This window comes from Phalacrocorax carbo, chromosome 25, assembly GCF_963921805.1.
Source record: "Phalacrocorax carbo chromosome 25, bPhaCar2.1, whole genome shotgun sequence".
Lineage (NCBI taxonomy): Eukaryota > Metazoa > Chordata > Aves > Suliformes > Phalacrocoracidae > Phalacrocorax > Phalacrocorax carbo.
The window spans coordinates 2940693-2951056 of NC_087537.1; the positions used below are offsets into that span (position 1 = coordinate 2940693).

At 46.2% G+C, this 10364-nt stretch overlaps 1 protein-coding gene across 1 annotated transcript; it reads right to left on the minus strand.

The window, feature by feature from the left end:
- Positions 1 to 3551: 3551 nt before the first annotated feature.
- HOXB9 (homeobox B9) lies at positions 3552 to 8506 on the minus strand. The gene is made up of 2 exons (XM_064473278.1): positions 7872 to 8506; positions 3552 to 4405 (listed from the first exon to the last, which is right to left on the minus strand). Exons 1-2 carry the CDS (start codon positions 8377 to 8379, stop codon positions 4170 to 4172), a joined length of 744 nt encoding a protein of 247 aa, XP_064329348.1. The 5' UTR covers positions 8380 to 8506; the 3' UTR covers positions 3552 to 4169.
- Positions 8507 to 10364: the final 1858 nt, after the last annotated feature.

Sequence of the window (10364 nt, forward strand, 5' to 3'; positions counted from 1 at the left end):
CCCCCCCCTTACTTTTTAACTACCCCCTCCTTTAGGAAAAAAAAGAAGAGGGGAACTTTGTATGTGACTGAAGCAGAAACAAGAGCATTTACACGTTGGGCTTCCCCACATTCCCGAGTCGTTGTAGTAATTTAGGAGTTCCTGAAAGTTTTCTTGCACTGTTTGCTTTACAGCCGTTTAGTTCCTTAACCTTCAGAAATTTATACCCTATAAAGTTTTATAGCGGTCATATTCTTTTATTGCAGCACACTGCACTGAATTTTCCTTTTTTTTTTTATGACAAGTTACTTCCCTTTCTCTCTCTTCCCTCAGTAAGGTCCAAATATCTTTCTTCTTCTTTTGTTTTCTTTTCAGAGCTGCCCCAAAGAAAGGATTTTTTTAAAGAAGTGAAATATTGCCCTTTAGAGCACCCATTATGTTAAAAATTAGTGGAAAGAGATTCTCGGTTGTATTTCTCACTACCTGCTTCCTGCAGGGCTGAGCAGGTCTTAGGGTTTGTTTGTTTTTTTAAATATAGAGATAGAAACACTTTCCAAGCGCTTGTATTTCTTCATGAGCAATAAAATGTCAAACGAATTTAGAGACGGAATTATAGGAACCGCTCATTGAGCCCTCGGAAAAAGGAACCGCGTGTCAAATCCGAGGTGATGCCAAGCGGGGAAAGCGGGGTGGGGTTTCCCACTGTTTGTTTTGGGTTTCTAATTTTTCTTGAGTACCGTTTTCCTTGGGCGGGAGGGGAATAAACCAAAGAAAGTCAAATAAAGCCCGTCCACTCCGCGCCTTTCCTTCTGGTCCCCTAAGGCTGCTGGGGAACGTAAAGATTAAACCCTCAAAACCAAACAAATAAACCAGCGAACAAGCAAGCAACCACCGGTAAATGTAAGGAGAGGTGAACTATCTCCAATTTAAAGGATAAAATAAGTTGAAAAATAATTTAGAAACGCGGCAAGTTCGCGTGGGACCGAGCAAGCACTTGCTGCACCACAGAGGGATTATTTCCATTTATCTCTGGGGCTTTTTTTTTTTTTAACCTAAGCAAAAATTGATTCTTATAATACACTTAACGAGCCACTAAAGAACGCAGGAAAACACAATGAAAATATTTCTGAAATTTTAGATGAAGCCGTATAACACAATGACGTATAGGTGCTGTTGTTCTAAAATCGATTTTTATTCTGGAGCATTAAACATCTCTGGAAAATACATCCGGGCTGATGCTACAGGAGACAGTTTTTCCAACATTTTAAAAGTAAGCATATTTCCTAATAAAACGAACTAACATTTAAAATTCTATTTTAAAAGAACCTCATATTGTCGTCTTAAAAATATCCGCTCTTTACCACAACTCTAAAGAAAGTGAAAAACGTTTCTAAATCCTAGAGGCCGATGGGTCGCAAACATCAATTAAGTCATGGATACGCTTCTGAAAAATATAGTAAGGAGGATTTAGGCAAGTCCATACTCAGTTCCAGATATGAGGAATAGATCTATTCAGCATGAAGCAGATTTGAAATTCATCCATCCTTGAGAAGAATCAAACAAAACCGAAAAAAAGTTGACTGCCCGGCTTAAAAACAGCTAAAGCATCTTTTTCAACCCACTATCCTTTTTTTTTTTTTCTTTTTTTCTTTTTTTTTTTAATAAATCCGGATTTAGAGAAATGGTCGTGCTGCCACCCACTTTTTTGCTCCCAGCTCAAAATGTCTCCGAAACTGCTTTTCTTAATCGAGTTTCGAGGAAGGAGATTAGGGGCTTTGACACAGGGTGAAGTTTGGTTACATTTAACTCCCTCCGGCGTGAGAACAGTTAAATTTTGAAGCCCCCGAGGAGCTACTTCGTGATGGAAAGTTTTATATAAGAAAGTCTGGGCATTAAAAATCGTAACAGTAATTAAAAAGAAACAACCCAAAACTTTCTAAGGAATGGTCTTAACCACCTAAGGTCTGGTTTCTGGTCGAGTGGAAGGGTTTTTTTACCCCGTTCCAGAGGAATTGAAGTGGTGGAGATTTCAGTGCACCGAGGGGCAGCTACTTGATCCTTATCTCTGGATTTGGGGGGGGGGGGGGGTGTGGAGGGGGGGAAAAAAAAAGCAGAAACACTTCCAAAACCGCAAATCTGCCTATCGCTTCTTCCCAGAGCAATCCCTGGTCAGCAGATAAAAGGGGTCTCACAAAACCTAACGCAAAGGATATACAAGTCAGTCGCTTCTGAAATCAGATTTGCACTGGTTCGTTGAGATACACAGCAGAAATAAATGTATTTTCTCTATTTTTTCCCACCCTATTGAAACAAGCCGCCTTACACTCGCCTTGTTCCTAGAAAGCCTCCTGGCAGCTAAATATACAAATTTGCACACGAAGAAAACGAGAGAGGTTTATTTCGATATTTTCCATCCACTATCAACTGCAGAACTCTTCGCATACTTAAAAAGCCACAGTAGAAACAGAAAACGAGCTTCAACATTCACAGAAACACAACCACAAACACAGTTTACAATACCCACCATATAATCAACTGGTACTAAACCCCCCCCAATTCCCCCCACCTCCCGTGTCCCCCCCCTCCAACCCTCCCTTCCCAAAACAAAGTTAAGTCTTACAGAGATAAAGGGAAAACAGTCCCGCACGGGCGGGTTGGAGAAACCTCCCGTGGATCTGTCAGATGCGAAATCAGCTCCGGCCGCATGACATGAGCCCAGCAAGGTCTATATTTGTTACTCGAAACGCTTCTTCGGGGTGAGGATGAGGATGGGGGGAGGGAGTGGGGAAGAGCGGAGCATCCCCCGGTGCCACCCGCGGGACGAGGCTCCTTCCCCGGGGAGGCGGCGGGCCCCGGCCCCGGAGGGAAGCGGGTTGCAATGGGAAAACACGCCGGGAGCTGGCTTCAGGCGGAAAAAAAACCCCCAAAACAAACCCCAAACCCAACCCCAGCCCAACAAAACCCCACCGACATTCAAGTATTAAAAGCATCTCAGCAAACGGGAGGGGGAAAAAAAACACACGGGCTAGGGTTGGCACTTTATCTCTGCAACAGCCTACTGCTTTAGGAAAAGTCAATTCACAATAAATTATAAATATGCTAGCACTAAGAACACAACCTTCCCCTCCCTTATAGCTCTACTAAGGTAGTTTTTTAACTAGAAAATCCCATTCTTCCTCTCCTCTAAAAGTTAGGAATAAGTTGGCAGGGGTTCTTCCGCCCCTTTTTCTCCTAAATAATTTACAATGCGGCTCCGAGAGTGCCCCCCACACACTCCCTCGCCTCCCTCCCCGTCTTTTCTCCTCTTCCAAGTGACCCAGTATAAAACTACCAGATGAGGAGGTTTGCCTGTAAAGCTCCTACTAAACTTTCAGGTCAAAGTCACATATCTGCCATGGCACGATTCAAATAAAAATCCCGCATAATAGTACAAACTTAAAAAAAAAAAAGGGGGGGGGGGGAAACCCAGCGCGGTTGGGAGTTGGGCTGTCATTAACCGACTACCCGGGTATAAAGTTGGCGAATTGAAAATGATTTGTTGGGTGCAATTAAACTCAAGTCTTACGAATGTGTCTGTCTTGCAGTAGTTTAATTAAATCGTCTGGTTCCTTGGCCGGCTCAACGTGTGAGTGAGGGTGGGAGTGTGTGTGTGCGCCGGGGTGTTGTGAATGTTATAGAGAATCATTGTCCTTACGTGGATAAAGAAAGACAGCGAGGTTTGGTGGGGGCTTGGGCCGGGGTTGTTTGGGGCCGGTTGTTTTTTTGCCGTCTTGCTTTCCGTGGAGAAAATGCGAGCAGAGAAAGCTGCTGCTCGGACAGGAGCCTGTGTCTGTGTTACACTGCAGGGAGAAGAAAAGAGAAGGGGGGGGGGTGGGGGTAGGGGGGGGAGAAAATAGAGAAAGAAAACAAGAGAACTGAAACAAAACCCAGCATGTGTCCCCAAAAAGGAGCTGCAGTTTTGGCTAAGTTGCCTCCTACGTGGGAATACTAAGAAGATAAAAAGAATAATAAGCAACATCTCGCATGCAAAGGTGGAGATGGGGGACGGGGAGGGTTTCCCCTCGTGTTTGGGGGGGTTGGCAGTGGGGGTGCGCGGCCGCGGAGGCAGGGAGCTGGGGAGAAGGGGGGGGATGCTGCTTTTCTTTTTTTTGTTTTTTCTTTTTTTTCCTTCCTTTTTTTTTTTTTTTTTTTCATTCTTTGCCCTGTTCCTTGTTCATTTTCTTCATTTTCATCCTTCGGTTCTGAAACCAGATTTTGACTTGTCTCTCACTCAGGTTGAGGAGTCTGGCCACTTCGTGTCTACGGTCCCTCGTCAGGTACATATTGAATAAAAACTCCTTCTCTAGTTCCAGGGTCTGGTATTTGGTGTAAGGGCATCGTTTTTTCCTGGAGGAACGGGCGTGAAGCCAGCTGGCAGCTGGGTTGGCTGAAAGAAAAGCAGCGAGATCAATACGATGCAGCTTGAGTGTTTCTCAGAAGGTTTTAATCATGCCATCAAATATTAAGATTATACGTACGCATATGCACGCCCGGGTGAAAACCGCTGCCTGCCAGAGGAGTTAGCAGCAGAGGCCGTATGAAAATCACACGGGATGGTCAGGGAGAGCACAGGCTTTCCAGATGGGGGGGGGGCCCGATCCCGAAATACCGCCGCACACGCACCCCGTCCCTCCTGGGTGGGTGGGGGGGTGGGGGGTGGTCCTGGGACCCCCGGACAGGCGGCTCCGTGCGTTCTGTACCCACAGACCTGTGTCCGCGCACAGCCCTGCCTGTGCGCACACGCGTGTCTGCGCGCACGCCTGCCCCCGCACACGCATGTTCCCGCGCACAGCCGTGTCTGCGCGCACACGTATGTTTGGGTGCACACGTGCCGCTGGCAGAGCTCCCCCCACTTTTCCCCAGGTCCATCTAGGCCAGGTGAACACCCACACGCGCTTATAGCTTTGCATATCGCCCATCTGCACGTTACGCCCGCCATATACAAAGAAACGAATGCAAAAATCATATATATTCTGATTTTTTTTTTCCTTCAGATGTGTTTTGCCACGTGTCTACAGATTTACTCCTATAGACAGATCGCGCAGAAAAAGAGCAGAGAGAGGAGGTCTGGAGAAACCTTTCATAAATCCTGCCTTTTTTTTTTACTATGTGGCAAGAAAGGGTCCCGATGCAATAAACATCCTCCGAGGGCTGGGTGGACTCTGCTGCCGGAGATCTGGACAGCGTTACCCAGAGACATGGACATTTGCAGGGCTGCAAATGCAGCCAGAAATAAATAACAGGCTGCCCGTCAGCCTCGCGTGTGGGAGAAGCTACGTGGGAATCTTTTGCAAAAAGGACATTTCAGGGATTAGCCTGTTCGGGGGAGGGGGTGGGGGGAGAAAACAACATTTTGGGAGCAGAAACCACCCCCACGGAGCCGGCAGTGGTGAAGGTCGCACCCAGAGGTGAAGTGGGTTTAGGGTAAATAATAGAGCATTTACTAATCACATGCAAATATTAGCTGACCGTTGGGTAACTGAGAGGCGGGAAGGAGTAAAACGAAGGGTTATAGGCAGACCACGTATTTCTATTTTATTTCCTTTACCTCCTCTGAAATTATGACTGAAGCCATAAACCTTTACACCAATTAAATGGACCATTATAAATATATACATACACACACGCGCGGGCCATCAGAACGTTTCCTCTACGTAAAATGAAATATATTGAATATTTTTTAAAAAATAATCCGGTTAATCTTCCCCTGTAAGTACTGCCTCTTACAAATTTGCACGGCTATTTCCTTAATGTAATTGACTTGATCTAATATGCAGAATTAAATATTAAAGAGGAAGAAAGCTGTTAATAATTGATACTGTTAATCCTGCTACCCGCCCTTTAATGGCAACGGAGGGCTCTGCTTCAGAGCAGATTTTTATTCGGTTTGGGTTTATTTTTTGGTCGTATCTCGGAGAGTTAAACTGTAAGATATTTTAAACGCCGACGTTGCCTCGTCTATCCACTGTACACAAATCCCTAAACAGGAAAGGGGACGGGAAGAGGTCCCGGCACATCTTTTCTTTAAAATCCAGCAAATAAATTAACGGATCCCCGTGCCGTACACAGGGCGGGGGTTCATTATTGCGAAATACTTTCAAAAATTGAAAGAGTCAGGGAAATTGGTGGGAGTACTTTCTGCAAAACAGCTCCGTCTTCCAGCCCTGGCAGGCTCTCAACATCAGCCCAAATTAAACTATTATTTAAAAGAAAATATGCGTCGTAACCACATGCCATAGAAACCACACAGCATCCTCTTAGCGCGGGTCCCTGCACTTACTTATAACTTAATAACGTTTTCTTGGACAAGATTTTTATATATTCAATTTCAGGGACATTGAGCACAGAACCTGGATATTTAATTCTCTCAAACCATTCACCTCACGGTTGCAGTTTGTTCTGGATCTCTGCCCAGTACAATAGAAAAGGACTTTCTTTTTGTGTGTGTGTGAGTGTGTGTGCGCCTGTGTGGCTGCGTGCAAGTTAAATGCTGGGGGGGGGGAAATGTCACCATAACATCCTGCACAAGGAGGGGAGGAAATCATGAGGGGAGAGAATATACTGTATTTTTGATCGTACGGTGGCAATGGCAATCTCTGTTGCTGCTCCACGTTGGAGGGGAGGGGGTGGAAAGAGAAGTTAATTCAAGGGGAAAAAGAATGGCTGTGTCAGTGGGTCCTGCACAGCCTGCGAGTTCTCCCCTCGGCGGGGGCTGCTCCTCTGCCAGTTTGGGAAACTTCGGCTTTCACTGCAAAATATTTACCGTGGGGGTGAAGCCAAGTTTCTCCCCCCGCTCGGGCTTTGGCTCCGGTTTACCTTTTCTGATGGAAACCAGGTACCAACCAGAGCGGCGCGAGGTGAAGATACGGATTCTTTCGTACTCAAACGCCATTGCATTATTGTTATTATCATTACTATTATTACAACTATTACCATTATTATTAATAATAGCCTTATTAATAGCATTATTGATAGCATTATAAAATATTTTCAAAGCGAATGAATTTTTTTTTCTATATTTCAGGGGAAAAAAGACAAGGCAGTTCGCGGAAAAAGCACATGCCGAAGTTTAACTGTTTCCCCAACCTGCCTACATTACAAATACAAGCTAATTAAGTTGGAAGCAGCCCCCTCCCTCCTTTCTTTTTTTTTTTTTTTAACTAGGAAGGAGCGTGGTTTTGAAATATTCTTACCCTGAACCGTTATATTTAACAAACGATTAAAAAAAACAAAAGCATGCAAACAAACGAACAAGTAGGAGGAATTTAAAAAAGAGACCGCCAGCAAAAGCCCGAGGGGAGCCGAGGCGGGATGAGCCGGGGTCTGCCGGGGTCCCCCGGAGCGGCGGGCACGGAAAAGCCCCCGCTGCTGTTTACTTCCCCCACGTGAACTTTTCCTCCGTGATTTCTCCTCTTTTCCCCCTTCTTCTGCTTCTTCTTCTTCTCCTACCCCCCCCCGCCGCCCCCCGTTCCCTGCCCGTCTCCCCGACATTCGCGGCTCCCCCCGGCCCTCCCCGGCCCCGCCGCCCGCACCCGCGCAGATTTACTCCCGCTTACTAAAGTGGTCTCTGCTGCCGGAGCCAGCGCTCTGTAGGAAAGAGGATGACTCGCTCCAGCTTTTGTCCGCTCTGGACTCTGTTTAAGCTGAGAGACGACGCTCATTTTTATTTTTATTTTTATTTACCGGCAGAGACAATGCCACCCCTCTCCCCTCCCCACCTCTCCCCTTAGGTTGGCATCAGCAAGCTGAGACTTTTCTTTAAGCCCTGATTTTAAACTTTACGCAGCATTGTCCCCTTTTATTGCACCTCCTCCAGCTTTTATACTGTTTACTTCCTCACTTTTATAACTTACTTTGATCTGTCCTGTCTTTGTCTTCGCTTCCTTCACAAACTTTATTGTCCTCGAAGCTGGGCCTTTGATTGGAAACGATCCCTTCCCTTGCAGCAGAAGTTTCTAAATTGTACTCCTGTGTTCCCTGTTTATGGACATCCCCGGGACGGCCCAGCAGCGGCTCTGCCTTAACAGATCCCTGCCCGGGGAGGTTCTCTGCTCTGGGTACTGGATCCAGCCAGCTCCGTAGATACCTGCTATCAGATGGGACGCTTTGATGTTGAATATATGGATGGTAGACGGCAGGAAGGGTACCAGAAGAATGTGGATTCAAAGGAGTCCAGGAGGCGCTGAAAACTGGAGGTTTTGGCTGAAAACTACAGGAGGGGAATTCTAGATGCTCATTGTGCCCAGCTTGCCTGGAACTTGTATATTGCCCAGATGAAAATTTAGCTGAAGGCGAGTCTTCACTTTCATGACTTATAATAGAGTCGACATAATAATTGCTAAGAGTCCCAGAAATGGACATTCTCAGACATCATACAAAGCACGGTTCAATGAAGGGAAAAAAATATATAGGACAGATCTAGATTTGTACTCTACCCCCTTCTCCAACTTCCCAGCCAACAAAGTACAGTTGGGCTGCTGTGTTGTGAGCTCCCAGCAAAATGATTGGTCAAACTTTTTTCGTGTGCCTGATAAAGCGTCAGTCTCGGCGTAAATCAATCGAAGCCGAGGGGGCTGCGCTGCGCTGTCATCCGCCCTTGCATTCCATATCAAGGATGGATTGTTTTATGTTTATGCAATGTTGCAAAACGTCAGGAGTTTCGAAAAGCCACCAAACGGGCAGAGCTGGGGCTAATATCCCTTCCTAGATTTGCTCCTGAAATATTACGGGAGGGGGTCCGGGGGGGGGTATTTTGTAATTTTTTTTTTTTTTAAAAAAGAAAGATGCTGATGTGCTCGCTTTGCCTTTAATAACCACCACGGGGGAATAGAGATAAAAGCTATTCTTTGCCACTCGGGCTCCAGAGCACGATAGCAAAAAACCCAGAAAATAAGTACAAAACACACACCATCCTCCCCCCCCCCCCCCCCCCCCCCGCGCCGTGATTTCATATACATACGTATGTGCGCGTGCATTACGGGCATATATACACAGCCGCACACAGATATGGGTTTTCTGTAAAGAAAAGGATGGATCTAGGTAGCGAGAGTGGTGGGGAGGCTGTTATAAATAATTAACTAGCCGGAATGGGAAAAATGGATTGTTAACACGGGAAAATAATGTGGGTAAATATGAAATTTAAAATGTCACTGGCGTGGACGTGGCATCGCAAGTCCGAGCAGCAAGCTGCCGAGCCGCAGCCCCTCTGCACACCCCGAGCCCGCCTTAGGCTTATTCTTATACATATATATATAAAAAATTTTTTAAAATACCTCTGTGTATGAACATATGTTCGCATGTTTGGCGGCATAATCTCAGGGTTGCTTTTCTTGGGCTAAAATAGTTTCCCACATTGGTGAAATCAGAAGCCTTCATTTAACTTTACAAGGCTAGTAAAATACAGTGCGCCACTGATCCGGCTTTGTTACAGAATGCCTTAAACTTGTGATGGTTAAATAGTTTAATAAAACTTACATTAGCTTTCTTTGATTTTTATAGCCTTGAATTTATTGCCTGTGGAAAAGAAAGGGGGCAAAAAAGGAATCCCTCGCGTTTTCAGCCACCGTGCTCCCCCCCCACCTCACATGTGTGTGCCCACGGTGCGTGTCAAACCCACCCACCCCACACACCCCCCTCGCATTCTCCCCGTGTTTTCGGAAACCCGACGATTTCGGGGTTTTGGTGTTTTTTTCCTTGCACGGAGCGAATGATTGACACGGGGTGAGAGCTCGGCGCGGCTCCCAGCCCCAGGGCTGCGGGGTAGCGGGGGCGCTTTTACCAAGTTATGACGATAAATCCGTTTATTGTGAGACGGTCCGATGGCGTCGTAAATGTTGGTTAAGGAAAAGGTGCGCTCTGTGATCACGGCAGAAGTGTTTCCCCGGACTTCAGCTGTACCAGCCTGGATCAATTCGCCCCCTCTAATCTATTACCCCTCTGCCCTTCTCCCTCTCACCCCAACACTGAGGGATATTTAAAGTGAAGGGCAAAGAGATTTCTCGACTGATAAATCATCGCGAATCCTTCCTGAAGTGTATAGGGGTGGAAGCCTGTACTAACAGGCTAATCATAACATTGAGGGGTGCTAATAGCCGCCTGAAATGAAGGAAAAAATGTATTTCGCTCTTCTCTGTCCGTGTGGGAGTGTGCGTGCGGGTGTCCGTATGTCCGTGCCTCCACGAAACGGATGTGGGAAATTGCTATCAGAGGTGTTTTACTGATACTGGGAGATTATGAAGGCGTTTAAAAACCTACACCCAAAGCTTTAGATTTTCCCTATTTCCTCTAAGCGGTGCTTTTCCAGGAGCATCTGCCCTGCAGCCTGACGGCGGGACGCGTTTCCCCCT